The sequence below is a fragment of the Alligator sinensis genome, unplaced genomic scaffold, assembly GCF_000455745.1.
Source record: "Alligator sinensis unplaced genomic scaffold, ASM45574v1 scaffold282_2, whole genome shotgun sequence".
Taxonomy (NCBI): domain Eukaryota; kingdom Metazoa; phylum Chordata; order Crocodylia; family Alligatoridae; genus Alligator; species Alligator sinensis.
The window spans coordinates 2,843,360-2,861,995 of NW_005841879.1; the positions used below are offsets into that span (position 1 = coordinate 2,843,360).

Genomic DNA, 18,636 nt, shown 5'->3' on the forward strand with positions numbered 1-18,636 from the left:
GAACCGCTTCAAGAACAAGGGCAAGGACACGACGGTGAGCGCCGGCCCGGCCTGGAGGCGTCGCTGGGTTTCGGGGTCTTTTTTTTGTCGTCGTTGTTGTTTTTTAATTTCTTTTTTTTAAAGCGCCGCTTTGCACTTTAAAAATTAAAAAAAAAAAAAAAAAGTGACAATTTCCTTTTCCTCTCAGGAAATGCGGCGGCGGCGTATCGAAGTCAACGTGGAGCTGAGGAAAGCCAAGAAAGACGACCAGATGCTTAAAAGAAGAAACGTCAGCACTTTCCCGGACGACGCCACTTCTCCTCTGCAGGAAAATAGGGGCAATCAGGTACCGTTGGTGGCGTCGTAGGGGTCGGGGCTGGAAGGGACCTCAGGAGACGGGCGAGTCCGGCCCCCACCCCAGGGGCAGGAAGTCAGCCGGGGTCACGGGGTCCCAGCGAGATAAGGGTCCAAAAGTGTCCCTCCGATTACAAGAGGTTACAGCTTATTCCGGACGAGGGCTGGTCTCCCTCTTGGTGCTGAAAGTCGCATGTACAGCAACTCCTCGCTGAACGCAGTCGCGTTCTTGAGAAACGCGACAGTCGATCTGATTACGCTGGCAGCCAAACGATGGCATAACCGAGCGACTTTGAACGAGCGTGTTTTCTAATAGATCGGCAGCGTAGTAACAAAACCGCGTCAATCGGGGCGAGGTTAAGTGAGGCGTTCCTGTACTTGGGAAGAGCACACGCCAACTGCAGGGCCGTCCTCAGCCTGACGAAGGGTTTTTAAACCCAAAAGCTTCCTAAAAAAGATGTTTTCCAATTATTTAAGTTGGCCAAATAAAGGATATTGGGTTCGCCCAAAGAGCCTTGAGTACCTGTACAGCACCGTACTTACACCTGGTGATGTCAAAAGCACTACGCCATAGGTCCTTGCCAAAGCAGAGAGAAACTTCTTATGAAGTTTCTGCTTCTCCTAACGTAGTTCTTAAACCTGTTTCTATCCCACGGACAGGTCTGTGCACACTGGTCTGTTGAAGAAATAGTCAAAGGAATTAGCAGTAACAACATAGAACTCCAGTTGCAGGCTACTCAGGCCGCAAGGTAAGCGACTTGGCGTAAGTGTCATTTGGTGACTGGGGATGAGGAACAGGGTTTAACTCCGCAGAGCACAAGCACCAAACATAAAGCTGAGATTTTGGCAGGCTAATATTGGGCAAATGTTGCTAATAGTAAATAAATAATGCTGTGTTATCTGGCCTCAGGTAAGTAAACGAGTTCTCTGGGCTACGGTCAGTATTCAAGGGACTGAGCGTAAATGGAATTACACAAGCGCTGGTGATCTGACTGTTTAGAGGTGTCCTCTGAGCATGAGACTTAACCTGGCACTTGAGCTGTACTTTTCCTTCTGTCTCATGGTGTTAAGGGTGACGTGGATGTTGGAAGTGTCAGATTTTTTTATCCTCGGCTCTATAGAGGTGGTGGGTATTGCAATTTATTTGTAAGGCTGGAATATGAGATACTAGTACTGAGGAGCATTCCCTCAGCTTAATGTATGAAAGTGGAGGTGAAAGAGGGAGGCTTTCTCCCTAGAGTGTTGGTTCCAAATATAGCATAATAGTTGAAGTTTGAAAAGTCATGCACAATGAGGTAGGAGGATGATTACCTGAGATGGTAGTGCAGTTTCTGGCAGTTATTGCCATTTACTTCAAGCAGTTCCAAGTGCATTATTACTTTTCCACAACCAAGTAGCTTGGCTTAATTTTAGATTTTATTGTGTTTTTTTTTAACAAACAGTTTCAATACAAAGCTGGATCTGTCAAAAGCAGTCTTTAAACCACTTAATGTAGTGTTCAGCTAGTCTTTATTGAACTTCTTTGGATGTTTGCCACTGTTGGAAGAATATCTTTTTAAAGTAAAACTTGGGTCTTCTGCTGACTAAATTGGAATCTACAGTTCAGGTTGTAGTAGACCAAAAAAATTAACTCCCTGTGTTTGTTTCTGTCTTAGGAAACTGCTGTCCAGAGAGAAACAGCCCCCCATAGACAACATAATTCGGGCTGGCTTGATCCCCAAGTTTGTCTCCTTTTTAGGGAGAGCAGACTGTAGCCCTATTCAGTTTGAATCTGCTTGGGCACTTACTAACATTGCTTCTGGCACGTCGGAGCAAACAAAGGCTGTGGTAGATGGTGGAGCCATACCAGCTTTTATCTCCCTGTTGGCTTCTCCTCATACTCACATCAGTGAACAGGCCGTGTGGGCTTTAGGAAACATAGCAGGTATGTCAGTGCACTGCACTTACATCATTTTCAGGCCAATTAATTTATGAGGGAAAATCACTGGGGGTCAGAGTTTCAAAACTGTTCGTGTCTTCCCTGCCTAATATGGAGAACTCTTCCAAAAATCTGAACCTGGGTGTCTAGCAAAAGAAGCCTGGAACACAAACCTGGAGCGGGTCAGCTACAGCTGCTTGTCTTGCTTTGGCTAGCAGTTGTATCTACTATGACTTCAAGCAAGACTTGGTAATCTATAGGGTGTTGCTATTTGACAGGACTCTTCTATCTTAGCGCTGTCTGATCTTTAAAGTCTTCTGAGGAAATTCTGCTTAATCCTGAAACTGAAATCTGTGAGAGAGGGGGGCCTTTTGGGAGGAGATAACACATTACTTTGTGAATGCTAGGTCATCAAAGGAGCACACTAGCAAACCATGTCACACTAGTGTCTGAATTCTAGACTTAGTGGAACTTTGTATTTTATACTTGAATCCCAGCAAAACATCTGTCTTCAAATAAAATTGTTGCTGCTAAGTTGTCCTAATGCTACAACAACTGCTTTGTGTACTTAAGAGGAGGAATTTGTGCTATAATTAACACATTTCAGCCAGCATCTCTCACTTTATATCGAATGACAAACTAAAGATTTCAGCTTCTAAAACTCAAATTAAAATAGCATTCTAAAAGTAACTAAACTGGCGCTTTGTTTATTATTGAAGAAATAGTAAGAGGTGGATATCAAGTATGTTTTAAAGTTTTCCATCAACTCTTACTATTTGTCTACTTGTTGAAATCCCCTCTAGATCAAATCACTGACTGTTTCAAGTTCAGTGCTGTACTGCCTGGTAAAATGCAGTTTTATAAAGGAATGTGTTATATTTGTGTGTAGACTGTAAACTCTGTTGCTTGACACTTGCTGTTATTCACATGAATATCTCTTCTGGCTTCCAGGTGATGGTTCTGCCTACAGGGACTTAGTTATTAAATATGGTGCAATTGACCCACTGCTGGCTCTTCTTGCTGTTCCTGATCTCTCTTCTCTAGCAGTAAGTATGCATCATGAATTAAGTCATCGCTGTATCAGTTCATTGTCTCAGATCACTAAACCTGTCTGAAGAAGAAGCTAAGTAAAAATTGTGTGCTGCTTCTTCAGTCAGGATACCTGCGCAATGCTACCTGGACCGTTTCAAACCTGTGCCGTAATAAGAATCCTGCACCACCTATAGAAGCTGTTGAGCAGATTCTTCCCACTTTAGTTCGTCTACTGCACCACAACGACCATGAGGTTTTGGCTGACACGTGCTGGGCGGTCTCCTACCTTACAGATGGTTCTAATGATAGAATTGAAGTAGTAGTGAAAACTGGACTCGTGCCACAACTTGTGAAGCTTCTGGGATGTGCTGAACTGCCAATAGTGGTAAGATCATAGCAAGTAGAAATACCTTGAGCCCATAATTCTCTGGCTGTTGAGTGATTTAAAGGATAAAACAATGAACAGAAGTAGCTACAAAACAACAGAGAGCTACTTCAGGGAGTTGAAAGAATGTCTGTAAAATATGGGTGACTTCTACAGAGACAGTAGTTCAAGAACTACTGGAAGGTCTTCCTCTGAAGTACGGAGGAACTTTGCATGAGAACGTCACTCATCTCTGTAACATTTATGGTAATGTTCTCTGCAGCTGGCAGTTGCAAACAAGTAGTTTGCTAAATGTCAGTGTAGTCCAAATGACCTGTGAGTCTTAAAGTGTGGAATGTTACATCATCATCCATGCTTTCAAATTTGGTCACCTGTTTCAATTAGGTAATCAGAACAGGCTGTCAGTGATGGTACTCGCTAAAGCCCATTAGAATGCCTGGCCTACCAGGGCCCGTAATTGATAATGAAACCTAGTAAAGGAGCAAGGAATCCCAAAACTAGTATTAGTGCCATTAGAGCCTGGGTTCTAAGCGTCCAACTTCATGTTTACTCCTTCCTCTAGCACTTGTCCAAAGCCCCATCATAGACATTGGCCTCAACATCCTTTAGGTATTACTACTAACGGTTATAAATAGTACGATGTAACTTAATGCTTTTTTTTCAATAGACTCCTTCATTAAGAGCCATAGGAAACATTGTCACGGGCACTGATGAGCAAACGCAGCTTGTTATTGATTCGGGAGCATTAGCTGTCTTCCCAAGCCTGCTCAGTCACCACAAAAACAACATTCAGAAAGAAGCAGCGTGGACCATGTCCAACATCACTGCTGGACGTCAGGACCAGATCCAGCAAGTTATAGATCATGGACTTGTTCCATTTCTTATTGGAGTGCTGAGAAAGGTAAAGTCTAACTTCCCTTACATAATTAGAATCTTAAATTGAGGTTGAAGAGCCATCTCTGGCTGATGTTGACAGATTATATACAAAGATGACAGCTGTTAACTAGAGTTGTGCAAAGCTTCGGGTGCTGATTCGGTTCGGAGGAGATTTGGCCCGATTTTTTTCAGTGGCCAAATCTCCTAATCCGAATAGATTCAGGGGGCCAAATTTAAAAGCTCTGAATAGATTCAGAGCTCTCCGAATCTTTGGAAAAGATTCAGAGAGCTTTGACTCGGGCAGTCCCCAGCAGCTGCAGCAGGAAGCTGGAGCCAGACTTGGAATTGGTAAGTAGGAGGTGGGGAACCTCGACCCCTACCTGCCCCAGCTCTTGGCCCTTTACCAAAAAGCCCCAACTCACCAGGTGCTGCTGGGCGGAGGGTAGGGGGTAATCCTTGCTGCCCCACACTGCATGGGGGCCTCTACACAAGCCCCCTCCCCGCCATGGCTCTGGCCCTTTAAGAAAAAAAACCAAAAAACAAGGAAAAACCCCAAGATTCACTACTCTTGCAGCAGCCTTTGTGCTTTGGGGGGCTCATGCAGAGCACCCCACATGGTGGGGGGGCAGTGGGGATCACTGCCCACCGGGCAGGAACAGTGAGTCCAGGGGGTTTCATCTTTTTTTACTTAAAGGGCCGGAACTAAGGCGGGGGCTCATGACAGAGCCCCCCCCATGCAGCATGGAGCAGTGGGGGCGGGGGGGCAGTAGGGGTCACCTGTAGTGGGGCCTGGTAGCACCCAGTGAGTGTGGGGGGGGTGGGAAGGGGGTCCAAGTGCTGGAAGCTAGGGCAGGCGGGGCCGCCATTGCCGAGCTGGAAGAGCTGGCAGGGGATGGGCCTGCATGATTCGGAGATTCGGCAGCAGCCAGATCTCCAAATCAGGTTTGGCCAAATGAATTTCAGCCTGTGATTCGAATTACCAAATCGAATAACTGTCCCCCGAATTCGCCAAATCTGAAGCGAATACTAGCTGCTTCTCATAGGCCTACTGTTAACAGCTTAAGTTACTTTAGTCAGTCAGAACTCTTGCATGTAGAGCGAAGGGTATATTTTACTCAAATGTTTGCCATCTTTGTTGTGATCTTAGTCTGTAAACCTTGAGCATAGCTCATTTCGTACTGTCTAAAATATCACTGGGACTCAGGACTCTTGCCACATTGGTCTTGGGAGCATAAGCACTAATAACTACATATCCTACTCTTACTTTTTTGAAACAGGGGGATTTCAAGTCACAAAAAGAAGCAGTGTGGGCTGTAACCAACTATACAAGTGGTGGAACAATTGACCAGATCATATATCTTGTTCAGGCTGGTGCTCTAGAACCGTTATTGAATCTCTTGTCAGCTAAGGACAGCAAAACTGTACTAGTTATTCTGGATGCTGTTTCTAATATTTTCTCGGTAAGTAGACCAAGGATAATTCACTGTGGCCTATTGTATAACAATTTAACAGTTATTCCAGTAATCGGTGACTGGGTTTAATCAGAGAAGTCTTCTACTGCACGCATTTCCCTAGCACATTTTGTTCCATTTATTTCAGTCATAAGTGCCATCTACAGAGTTTTATGGTATAGTAGTTTGTCTTGATTTTATTAGGAACAAGGCTACAGTTCTTGGCTACTAAACTTTTTGTTTTCACTGTCTAAAAAGCTGCATGCTCCAAGCAGGAAGAAATCATACTTGATAGCCAGTTTGCTGTAGTAAAGTGTGCTATCTCTAGCACAGCGTACCTGCGGCAGTATTGTTACTAGACCTTAACGAGTGATTCTCTGCAGGCTGCCGAGAAAATTGGTGAGACTGAAAAACTCTGTCTCATGATCGAGGAATGTGGAGGTCTAGACAGAATTGAAGCTCTCCAGTCTCATGAAAATGAACAGGTGTACAAGGCCTCCTCAAGCCTGATTGAGAAGTACTTCTCAGCAGAGGTGAGGAACTGAAAGAGCATTAAATAAGTTTTTTTGTTTTGTTTTGTTTTGTTTTGTTTCGTTTCTGGTTCCTTTTTTTAGCTCCTCGTCACATAATAATTCAACCTTTTAAAGTATTTGTTTGTTTCATACATCTTTTCTTCTCTTGTAGGAAGAGGAAGACCAAAATGTTGTGCCAGACTCTACTGCTGACGGCTACACCTTCCAGATTCAGGGCAGTGCTCCTGACACTTTCAACTTCTAGATTTTGTGTGTACTGCAGCTAACCTCATCTGAGTACCTCTTCTCCTTGTTTTAATGTCTTCACTAATCTTTTTTTACTGTCTTTTTCTACGTGACTTGTAATGTAGCACTTTGTACAATTGAAGCATACTTGAACAGTTCAAAAGTGTACATACTACATGAATCTTACTGTAAATTTCAATCTTTCTTGAAGTATGCCTGTAAATACTCTTAATTCTAGTCTCCTACTTATTAATGTGATTTCCAGTATATAGGTCTTGGCTAATATTCCAAATAGCCTTGAGGCCATAAGAGTTAGATGCAGGCATTGGTTTTAATTTTTTTTGTGGTGTCATATCCATGTGGGTGCAGAGAATTTGGGAAAAGAGTATAAATTGGTGCAACTTTCTCTTTTACCATGCACCAAGTAGCCTGTCATGGTGAAGTCATCAATAGTGTGAACAAGCTTTTAAAGAGAATCTGTGTTCAAAGGTCAATAAAGTGGTATAGGAACACAACTTAGACTGTGTAAAGTACCTCTTTTTTTTCCCCCTTAACAGAAAATGTGGCAAACTTAATGTGCAAAAGGGGGTAAGAATAAGTAGTCTTTGTAAGCACCCTCTTCCTCCTAAGCTCAGGGTAGAAGAATGGGTTCTTTAATCTACTTTACTGAATTTTGTTGCAGTATGCCAGTTCTCAGCCAGGGTGCTGGAGATTATTAAGCAGATAAGATAAGCAAATAAGCCGGCTCAGGCTTATCCCTGCCTGGGGGGAAAAAAATCCTCCAGCCCAAATGCAAGAAGGTAATATGTAGAAACGAGTCTGGCTTTTTTTTGTTTCTTACATTTGGTGTCATTCAATTCACAAGACTCTACTGGGGGGCCTTGAGTCTAATGAAGTGGAGGGGGAGGGAGGGGGTATCCAAAAAAGGTTGAGAACCAATGCAGTATACAAGGGGTCTAAGTGGTGGGAACTCAACAACTACCTGAAGTTGGAGCACTTATAGTTCAACGCTTGGCTACTTCATGTATTGACTGTCAAAGACTTAGAACATTGCTGCATAAAATGGAGTTTAACAAAGTTCCTTTTTGTTTGGTGCTGTTGGGGTGTTTATACATGTACTGCAGGAGTAGGAGGGTGCTTTAATTAGTGTGGCTCTGAGAGCTGGAGTGTCTCGTGTATCAGGATCCCCGCACTTAACGAATGGTGTTGGGGCACTTTAACTAGTTTTGAAGCATGGGGACACTGATACACGAGACATTGGAGTGTGGTAATTAACACAGTCCAACAGACTCGATTAACCAGGCCTGCTCCAACGCACTGTAATTACAGAGTAGTGTTGGAGCAGCCTTGCTGCTCATGTATAAGGGCCCTTACTGTTCTAAGCTTGGCTATTCCACCTGTGACTGCCAAGGACTTAGTTGACTTAATGTTGCTGCATAAAATGGAGTTTAACAAAGTTTGGTGTTTGGTGCTGTTACCACTTGTCTTGTTTCACCTCTAGACAACCTCAGACCTACTCGCAAAGGGTCAGATTCTAGAGTATGGGCAAACGGTCCAAGTGCAGCCAACTTAAGGTTGGGGTGATTGCAGAGCATCTGATGCATAGTAGCTGTCTCCATTCTTTGTTCAAGGCTTAGCTTTCCCTTTCTGAAGGACAAGAGTGAGTAAATAAGTATGTTGCATTAGCTGTTCCCTGATAGGCCCTTGTTGCAATCTGATCACTTTTCTCCATACTGGAGAAATGTGACCCCCATGGCTGCTTTTCTTTCAGCATCCTTAGTGGTGAGCCTTCAAATTTGTTATCAAACCTCTAGTGTGAGTGGTTGGGAAAGGAAAACAATGCTGTACATACAGCGCTGCTTCTTTGATGGTTGACATGTTTGTTAAATGTCCTAAATCGGAGTCTTGTTTTCGTGAATAGAAAAAAATGTACGGTTAAGCCTGGAAAATTCCTTGTTACACGTGCATATAGACTGCATTGAAATCGCCGTGATGCAGGAGTGACCTGGAGGATGTGCGGACCACCTCCCGATCCCGTCCATGATTGATACCATGTGCGAGCCGGGAGCGATATGCGGACCCGTCTTTGCGCACGCAGGCTGTGGCCAGCAGCCCGGGCACGCGGGGTTAGAGGAGACCGTGCGGCGGCGAGGCACGCACGGGCTAAAATTAGTCACAGATGCGTAATGGTTGATTTAAAGATTATTTTACTTACACCGAAGATGGTTGCAGTGCAGGCAGGAAAACTTGCTTGAGTTGCGGTTACAGACAGGAAAGAAGAGAGGCGGACAAGAGTTCTAAACTCGCAAACTCTAGCCCAATCCAGCTGAAGGCTCTAAACACGCGAGCCCGTCGTGTCAACCGAAGAAAGTACTCATACAAAAGAGCTCTGAATAAACTCACACGAAGTTTGCTAGGCTCTGTGGGTCCGGTTCTTTTGCGCGCAGGGAGGGATACGTCTAGGAATCTATCGGCGAGGGGGAGAGGCTAGAGACTGATCAGACCCCTGTTGCCTGCTTGAAATGCGCTGGGTCTGATAGGCTCCGCAGCGCTTGGAGATCTTCACACAGCGTGAAGTCTCCTCCTGGTGTTCGTGGAGTCCTCCAACTTGGGCGGAAACCACTCAAGCTTTTTATACAGCTAGCAAGCCAATCACTAGCCGCCACGTGTGAATAATTTAGAACTAGCCAATGGTGGGGCACAAATTTGAATACGAATGGCGGGAACTCTTTGCAACGAGCATTTCTGTGCTGCAACAAAGAAATGCACCCTGCAAAGAAAGCTACTGGTGGCGGGAATTCTTTTGCACCGGGGTTCTCTTCTGCAGCAGAAAACTCCACCATGCAAAGAAGCTGCAGTTTAGCGGGAACAATTTAGCAGTGCCGAAGCGCACACAAACAAAATCACACCCTTGGGTTGTGACAGAGGATAGCAGTTTGAGTAACTTTTTTTTGTCACAAGTAGCTTGGCTAGCACAGTAGGCTTTCTATGCCTGAAGAAGGGTGATTGCACCCAAAAGCTTGCAACAGTTTTGGGTTTTTTTCCAACTACTCAGTTGGTCTAATGAAAGATATTATATCCACCCAAAGAACCTTGCCTACAGTAGACTAAAGTATTCATGGACGTTTAGTCTTTTATTTAGTCTCCTGTACTATTGAAAGTGTCATCTGAATGTAATGCAACATATCCAGTTTCTTGTTGATTTAAGAACTAAAACCCCAAGTTTGGACGGGGGGGAGGAGGAGTTGAATTCATAATAAATTATCTGCTTCTGGTGATGGAACTACAAAAGCATCATGCATGCAAGCAAAGTTAAATTTCTTTGCATCTGGAAAGTCACCTGACTTTTCTGCTGACTGTAAGCTATCTCTGCAGGAAATGAACATAATACAAATAGGAGAAACATTTTAATGGTATGTGCAATTTTATTTTGGTCTATACTTCCAGATAAGGGCATGTTGAATAATGGGGCTTTCACGTAGCTTTGCAACTGGTTTGAACTTTTTACAGAAAGAACCTTGCTGTAGGTATGATGGAATGCTAGAGGCTTCTAACAGACATCAGCTGTTCAGGAAATACTCTAAATTACTGCTTGCTCTGGAGAATACGAGCAAGGCCAGCAACGTGGAATGTGTTACTCTTGGTTCGAAAATGTAACTTAAGAATTTAGTGCTGACTCCAATTCAGAGCTGTTCTCCCTGTTATCTTTCTCCCACTGCACCTTCGTTTACTGTTAAAATGATCCACCTCTTTTATTGTTGAAATTAAAGCAGTTCTAAAACCCAGTATATCTAAATTGCCTTTCTCTTCAGCTTTCTGGGTTCCAGCACTTTAAACTAAGGGATGAAAGGGGTAAGTCAGGTTTTCGGATAGTAACTTTATAATGCTAAACCTGAATTGAGTGTGATAATGTTTTAGTGACCTACTTCTCATGTAGATGTACACTGAAACTTAACCACATATTGTGTGTCCGTCTCTCAGCCACAAATAGTTGACTTTATTTGTAAACTGAATCAGTATGTGCTCGTTTGGTCTCAAGCTGGTGTGCAGGACTTGCTCGCATTGGCTCTGTAATCTTTCCTGCTTCACCACCTGTTACTGCTGTATCCACTAGGAGTTGCACATTCCTGTTAAAGATGACCTGGTAGAATTGTTGAGACTTGATGTAATGAAGCGGGTGGACTTTAACCTAGCTTATAGAAGGGGACCTACCTAATTTGTGACAGCTGCTTCCACATTGCATGGTCCTGGTGTGGTGTTGTGTGCCACTTTCACTGCTGAGTGCAGTGTCCCATCCTGTCCCCACCACCCATGCCTCTGGCTGAGGGGCCCCAGAAGTCCCATCTTTCCTTGGAGATTGACAGATGGATATCCGTCAGTCTCCAGGGAGGGGTGGGATTTTCACGGCCCTTTGGCCAGAGCTGTGAGGGGCCCTCCCACCACGGACGGCTGCAAAAATCTCACCCCGTGTTCCAGGACACCAGGACTTCCCACCTCTGTTCACAGCTCCTCCCTGCCACCCCCAGCTTGCTGGCCATCTTCCCACTTTTTTGTGGTCCCTGCATTTTTTTCATGGAGGACATACCAAATTTGTGGGTTTTTTTCACAATGTGAATGTAGGTTCCTAATTATAGCAATTGTTTGAACTTGGCATTTGCATTTAGTAACACTTAGCCAATAAAATCTTGATTGTTTCATTATTGAAAAGCCCTAATAAAGGTAAGATAATGGCATACAATTCAGATTTTAGTTTTCAATCTCCTCACCTCTCCTTTTATTCAGAAAGCTGGATGTCTTTTATCCTTAAAAGTTTTTAGAAGGATAAACTTCTGAATCTATGCATTGAGTGCAAGTGGTTCTGATGTTACAGTGCTGTATTGTGTGTATTGTGGTGTTTTAAGACTTCATAAGCCAGCTAGGCATGGGGCTAGTTCATGTTTGAATGTGTGTGTTATCAGACAGTATTGATAGTTCAGTAGGTGGCACTTTTGCTTCCACTTGCCTGGCATAGGGGTGCAGGCCATTGTATACTTGTAGGGAGATTTTAATGCATGATCTGCAAAAAAATGGTTTGTAATCTCTTTAGGGATAGAGGGGGTGTTAGCACAGGTTTCATTTAGCCTAGTTCAGATCACTGTACAGATTTCCCCCGTCCTGCAGCCCACACCACCATAAATTCAATTTTAAATATTTGGCTTGCTGTTTTAAGGACGCCCTGAAAATGGTGAGGCCAGAGGTGCTTGATATCCTTATTATAAGGACCTTTGAAGTTCTCAACATGAACAATGCTCTCGAGATGCACAAAGGATTTATACCTTCCTGCTTTATGCTTGTGAAAGATATTGGTACTTAAAGTATGCCGAGGCAGTATGGTCCTCATCGGTGTTGTATCTGATGTTCTGGAATACTTACATAACTATTAGGCAATTCAGATTGCCCCACTGAAGTCTAAACGGTTGAGTTCAGATTCTCTGCCTCTCAGTTTACTATTGTCCCCACCCTGGTTCAAAACAGAGGGAGGGTGGAACAGCTCCTTCCTGTTTCCAAACCTTCCACTTCTTCCTAAATGCTTAAAAAAAGAAAGACTTTAGGCGCCAAAACCCTCAAATGTTTCTTGCTCGGGGTTAATCTTATAGTTTAAGCCTCCATTACTATCATTTAGGGGGAGGGTTTGTTTAAATTATGAAATGGAGCATACTGAAAATCTGGTGATGCTTTATTAAAGTACTTATGAATGTTAGTTTAAAAAATGCTTCTGGCTTCTCAGGACAATATCATCTAATGTTACTTTCTGCCATATGTTTTCGGTTTCATCTGTGTTGTAGGATTTGGGGCCACGTTCATGGTCATGAAGTGTTCCACTAGAGGGTGCTATCATCAATCCAAACATCTTTTCATTCACTTTTTAACAGGTTGATGGCTCTTGTTGTAGGTTGGTCAGGCAAGCATGTTACCCTCTTTCTCTAAATACATTAGGGAGACTGAGGGAGAACCTCTTGAGGGATCCATATCGGGTCTAGTTTAATAGAAATAACAAGAATTCTTTGATACATTTAATTAATTGACGCAACAAAAATAATGTTCCTTTTTTAAGTGTAATATTGCCTATTTTACTTAACATCCAGGGGAAATATCCTCTGCTCTTTGCAGTAATTGCATGGGAACAGACTTGCATTTAAACTTTTAACACTGTTTGCTTAGTGTTTATATAAAGCAAAGAGTATCTGGGGTATCTGCTGAATGGTATTGACTTGCGTCTACTTTTACTTTTATTTTTGTGTAGCAGAAATATTCAACACATCTAGCCCATGGTACGACACTGCAGATTTTCCTCAGGTTGTTTGTTTGTGGCTCCACAATTTAATTAGTAGAAGAATAAAATCTTTTTATATTCAAGAATAAAGTGTGTTGCGGAATCCCTGCCCTGTCCACTTTGTGATTCACCTTGAGAAGCCTTGCTTTTCAGAAGCGCGCATCTGGACAAGTGGGGATCTGCAGAGGCGATACGTTTTGGGTGAGTAACTTCCCTAGAAGGAGAATATCCAGATATTCCACTTCTGAGGTTGGGGTCACAAACGTCTATTAAGATCTTTCACAAGCATAAAGCAGGAAGGTATAAATCGTTTGTGCATCTCGAGAGCATTGTTCATGTTGAGAACTTCAAAGGTCCTTATAATAAGGATATCAAGCACCTCTGGCCTCACCATTTTCAGGGCGTCCTTAAAACAGCAAGCCAAATATTTAAAATTGAATTTATGGTGGTGTGGGCTGCAGGACGGGGGAAATCTGTACAGTGATCTGAACTAGGCTAAATGAAACCTGTGCTAACACCCCCTCTATCCCTAAAGAGATTACAAACCATTTTTTTGCAGATCATGCATTAAAATTAGTGATGTGAACTAGGCTAAATGAATGCGTCAAGATGGTCACTGAAGCCATGCTTCCCCCCTCACCAAATTGGGAGTCGTCTCCCCATTCTGTTGGGCTGGCTGCTTTTGGAGATGCAGGATACCAGCTAACTGATTGCTGGTATGATTCAATCTGGTAGTACCGATGTACAAAAAAGCAGTACTCTTATGGCAGATGGGCTTGCATGTAGATGCTGGCACTTTCCCCTTCTGTAGAGAGAAGGGAAGGTTTGAGTCTGAAGTCTCAGCTGAAGTTTCTCCACTTCTAAAATTGGGGCTAGGAGAATGCCAGCTTAATAGTTACAGTTTGCACCAACTGTTCCTTGGCTTGCTTCCTAGGCCAGTTGGGTCTGTAAAAAGTGCAAAGCATTTTAGTTCTGTTCTGTTCAGTAACGTGTTCTTTCAGTAAAGGCCCCATCCATTGGGCCAGAGTGAAGGAACTCCTTTCAATCATGACCTAAAAAGGGATTCTAACTAGGTGTAATGGGATGAAAGAAAGCATAAAGAAAATCTATTCCAGAACGTCAGAAAAAACTTATTGGCAGTCAGGTGCATTAGCCTGTGAAATACTCTTCCAAATGACGTGGTGACAGCACCTTCCTATAGGATGTTTAAATTAGACTGAACAACAAGAAACAGCTCGGCACTGACTGGTGAAGGGATTACAAATGAGCAGCTGGTCCCTTCTGTCTCGGTGTTCTGAATATCCCCAGACGGGCACACTGAGACGCAAGAAGGTTATCTGTACTTAATCCTGGGCAAAGCTAGGCATTGAACCCCTAAGTCCTAATTTCCATTCCCTTCCTTTAACCAATAAACCTAATCATCTCATCATGGAAGGTAGATGGTGGTAAGCCTTATTACATCATCCCTTTGCCCAGGATAGGACTGGACCAGGATGCATGACATTTGTGATCCAAGGGGAAGCTGTGGCCTAACGATCTGAACACAAGATTGATGGTCAAGAAAATGCTTGCTGTTTGGGGAAAAGTGCTTACTGTCTTTACTTTATCTTACTCAAGGTAAAAGTAAAATATAAAGATCAATCCTGGCTCTTGAAATTTAATTTTGAGAGGAATATATTGACTCCCTTAAATCTAACCTGACTCACATCAACCTTTTTATGCAGGGGTTGGGCACCTAAAAGTAACTTGCTGTGAAGGAGATGAATTGGAAAATGAGGCGCAGGCTGGGTAGGTATTAAGGCTGATGTCAAAGGGTATTAATTAAGCACCTAGCTTCTACTATGTTCAACTCTGAGCTGAGTACCTAACTCCCTTAAAAATCCAGCCAAAGCATATCTAGAAGAAAAGCACTTGAACTGTTGAGATGTGAATCTGTCCACAATGGGACAGCTTGCTTTCCTTTCCATTGATCCATGCATGGCACGGCACCAACCCCAGAGTGGGGCAGAGTATAAGTACACAGATGGCTAGAAGGGGTTCATGTTCTGCATGTTTCCATAGCAGTTCATGTGGAGGATGGGCCACTACATTCCAGTCCAGTTTCTGACTGCAGAGCGCTGTCCGTCTCAGAATGACTCCAGGCAATGGGCGCTTTTCCACAGAAGCGAGAACAGTTCATGGAAGAGTGGTGGCCTCCTTCCAGGTTGGAGCTCACCCGCTGCCCAGAGAGAAAGGAGTTTGGGATTGAAAGGGATGAGAGGAGGAGAACAATTCTAAAACGGTGGAGAAAAGGAGTATTAGTTTCCTAAAGTTGATCTTGCATAGCCAAATTTAAAATGTACTAATTGCATAAGATGGCGGGCCAAATCCACAAGTGATGTATGCATTACGCGTCTGGAAGAGAGTCTTCACTGATGGGATTGAGACCCTAAAGGTCAAATCCTGACTCGATTGAAAAGCACTGGGAGTCTTGTTGGCTGCAGCATGGGTAACTTCACTACAAGGGTCAGGAAAAAGTGTTAAGGTGCTCAATTTTGATGTTGCACCTTCCTAAATGTGCCCTATAGCATTACCTTTTAATGCTTTATGACCAGTATCTGAATATGACTTTTATTTTTTAAATAGATTACTAAAGTGATGGAAGAGATCCTCATGCGGTCTCTATGATGGAGTCTCAGTATACCTCAAACATTCTGTATCGTATAACAGGTCATGTACAGGTTCAAAACAGAGTTGCAATCCTGTGGAGATGAAGCTATGTTTTATGGGCACATGGAAGAGTCAATGTACTGGTGATATCAGAAAATCTTGAATCCTGTCCAAGCTACTTTTCCATCATCCAAATCGCTTAATTTTTACCCACTATGTAAAACAGATGTAAAAATAGCTCTTTCATCATTGGATGGCCACATAGATCTGGGCTGTAGAGGCTCCATTCCATTCAAAGCAATCGTGTGAAATCATTCTCAGAGTGTTGCTGTTAATCAGAAGCAGCAATTTAATGTTACATCCCTATGCCTTCCCACCCCTTCCCCCCCACTGCTCCCCCGTCCCAATCCAGAGCAGGAAACAACACTTGGCCAGAACTCAACGGTCTGACTCTTTTGGATAGACTCTCTAGGAATGGGGAGGGACTTGAATTCCCTCCATGTGTCATTTCCTTCCCCCTAATGGCTAGAAAAATAACATTGTTGCAGTCTCTAGAACTTACAAAAGGAGAGAACAAAAAAAAATCCACTTGCATTCCTTTCAGAAGGGCTGGGTTACACAATTTGATTCAGAACGTGCAGATCTGTCTCCCATGTAGAAAAAGTATAAAGGATTCTTCCTAAGGGTGAAGTTGTTCTCCCTTCTGTACTTCTAGAAAGTATCCCTGGATTGGGACCAGGGTTGGACTAGAGAGGAAGGGAATCAGGTGTGTGAGATCTGAATAGCTGGGGGAGAGGACAGGGGTGGGAAACAGCCACGACATTTAAGACCGGAAGGAATCGAGTATTTGGTGAGTGTCTGGTGAAAACAATTGTTCATGGCAAATAAAACATCTTGCAAATGAGAGTTAAGAAACACCAAGTGGATCATTCAGTCTATCCCCTGCAGCCAAGGCATATTGTTCCCCATGGTGCCTTCTATGCTTTGTCCAGACTGGTTTTAAAATATTTTCTGTCGGGTATAACCAATAGCACGTGCCTGCAGTTTAAATTGCGTTGGGAGAGCCAGCTTTTCTCTGCTACAAAGCACTGTAGATTTGCCGTGGTCAGTCTAAGTGAAGTGTTCCTTAGTAACAAACAACAAAATACACATTTTAACCCCAGGAATAAGCATTAGAAACGACCTTACTTGTAGCTAGAAATTAGTTTCCTTTACTGAACATGGCTTAGACATGAACAACTACATAATGCCTTTCTAGCGAAGTTTTGTAGCAGCGAATTGTGAAAGGCACTTTTACAGAATAAACAAGAGACCACTTGCTCCAAAGCCATGTGATCTGATCCTGAAGTCCTGATCCTACTGGGCTCTGACTGCAAGATCAAGGCCTGCATTTTGTCTGAAGGTGCTGGGATTAATAAATAAATAGGCTTCTTTGCATTTCAGTTCCATTTCTCAGTGGGCTACCCATAGTATCGAGGTAGGATCAGAGGTATATGGGATGAAATGCGTAGCTTCTGCTTCAGACTCCATTTATCACTTCAACTGGTCTCTTGCCATTAAATGTCTATGGATCTTCTGCCTGACTTGCAATCCCCATTGTAGAGTCAGTCTTAAATTACAAGTGTAATTTAACTGCAGTAGGCTAGACATCACAGTTTTTGCTGCATACTTGGTAGTGAGACTATAGAAGCACATCCAGCATTACAAAATAACAGGTAATTGAGCAGGTCTCTTCTAAATCATTTCCACATTTGGATGGTTGGATGATGCTGTTTAATGTCAAGTACATAAGATGTTATCTGCTTATACAGATTCTTGGATAAGTTAATGGATCATATGATAATATAAAATGCTGCTGATTTGGGAGAAAGTGAAAGGGAAACTGCATCTTATAATCAATTCCATTGTGCTTTATTGCATCGCTGTGTCATAGGTTCTATTTTTGTTTAGACACTGAAGTTTTGAATGTACATCTAAGTCATCAACTCTGTGTGTGTGTGTGTGTGTGTGTGTGTGTAAATGTAATTTTAATATGGTGGTTCATACCTCTTGGCAGTTAGCTTGGGTTCCATTTCCAACACTTACAGTTTTGTCTTGCACCTTAATTCACACCACTTCACATTTGAGTAATTCCGCTTCTCCATTATGAGGCTACAACAATACTTTCATAGTTCCTGGGGTTATGATGTCTAGTTACCTATTGTCAAGTGCTTTAAAGGGATTGCAGACGAAAGGACCCGTACAAGTACATGGTATACTGTATTGTGATTCAGATCATTCCTCCTGAACTTATTTCAGGAGGCATTTCTCACAACATCCACATGCATAATTGTCAGTGACCTAAAGGATCTATTTTCTCTGTACAGAATGAAGGCGCCACTTTAGGCTCCTTCATCTGAAACCGCTACTTTACTGATAGGATTCTGTTTAGTTCAGTATAGTGTGTTTGGTGGTGACCAGCACCGCAGGCTTCAGGAGAAGATGCATAGTCCCCTCCTGGGTAGACTCTGAATAACAGCTATACTTTTAAATTCTCACCTAGTACTTGATAATTTTCCTCTGCCCCTAAATTATGAGATTCTATCCCTTGTGTTCAGATCCCACATGGAGCACCTCAACAGTCACTGCTCAAGAAGGCATGATCTACCTTCCCTCATTGTAGGTGGGTAATCAAATACCCTTTGCCATCCTCTGAAGCTAAGCATTCAATAGCAGCCACTGTCTAAAGCAGGGTACTGAACTAGACAGACCAAGAGTCCGACTTTGTACAGCATTCCTGTATTCCTGATTTTAAAGTGTGCAAAAGGTCTAGATTTGACATGTCAATTCAAAGGCTTAGTGGAATTAAGGCTTTAAATTCTGATTTATTTTTTTTTTAAACTGGTGGTGAAGAATGACAATGTAGAAAAGACCAGGGAAAG

General features: G+C 43.0%; 1 protein-coding gene across 1 annotated transcript; it reads left to right on the top strand.

Moving 5' to 3' along the window:
• Window position 1: 1 nt before the first annotated feature.
• On the top strand, window positions 2-7,272 carry KPNA2 (karyopherin subunit alpha 2; the record flags this gene model as incomplete). The annotated part of the gene is made up of 10 exons (XM_014527936.2): window positions 2-34; window positions 188-325; window positions 994-1,082; window positions 1,989-2,257; window positions 3,203-3,297; window positions 3,405-3,668; window positions 4,336-4,569; window positions 5,822-6,004; window positions 6,379-6,528; window positions 6,680-7,272. Coding segments are annotated over 10 exons (1,548 nt in total), but the record flags the coding sequence as incomplete, so codon positions are not given.
• Between the last annotated feature and the right edge of the window lie 11,364 nt (window positions 7,273-18,636).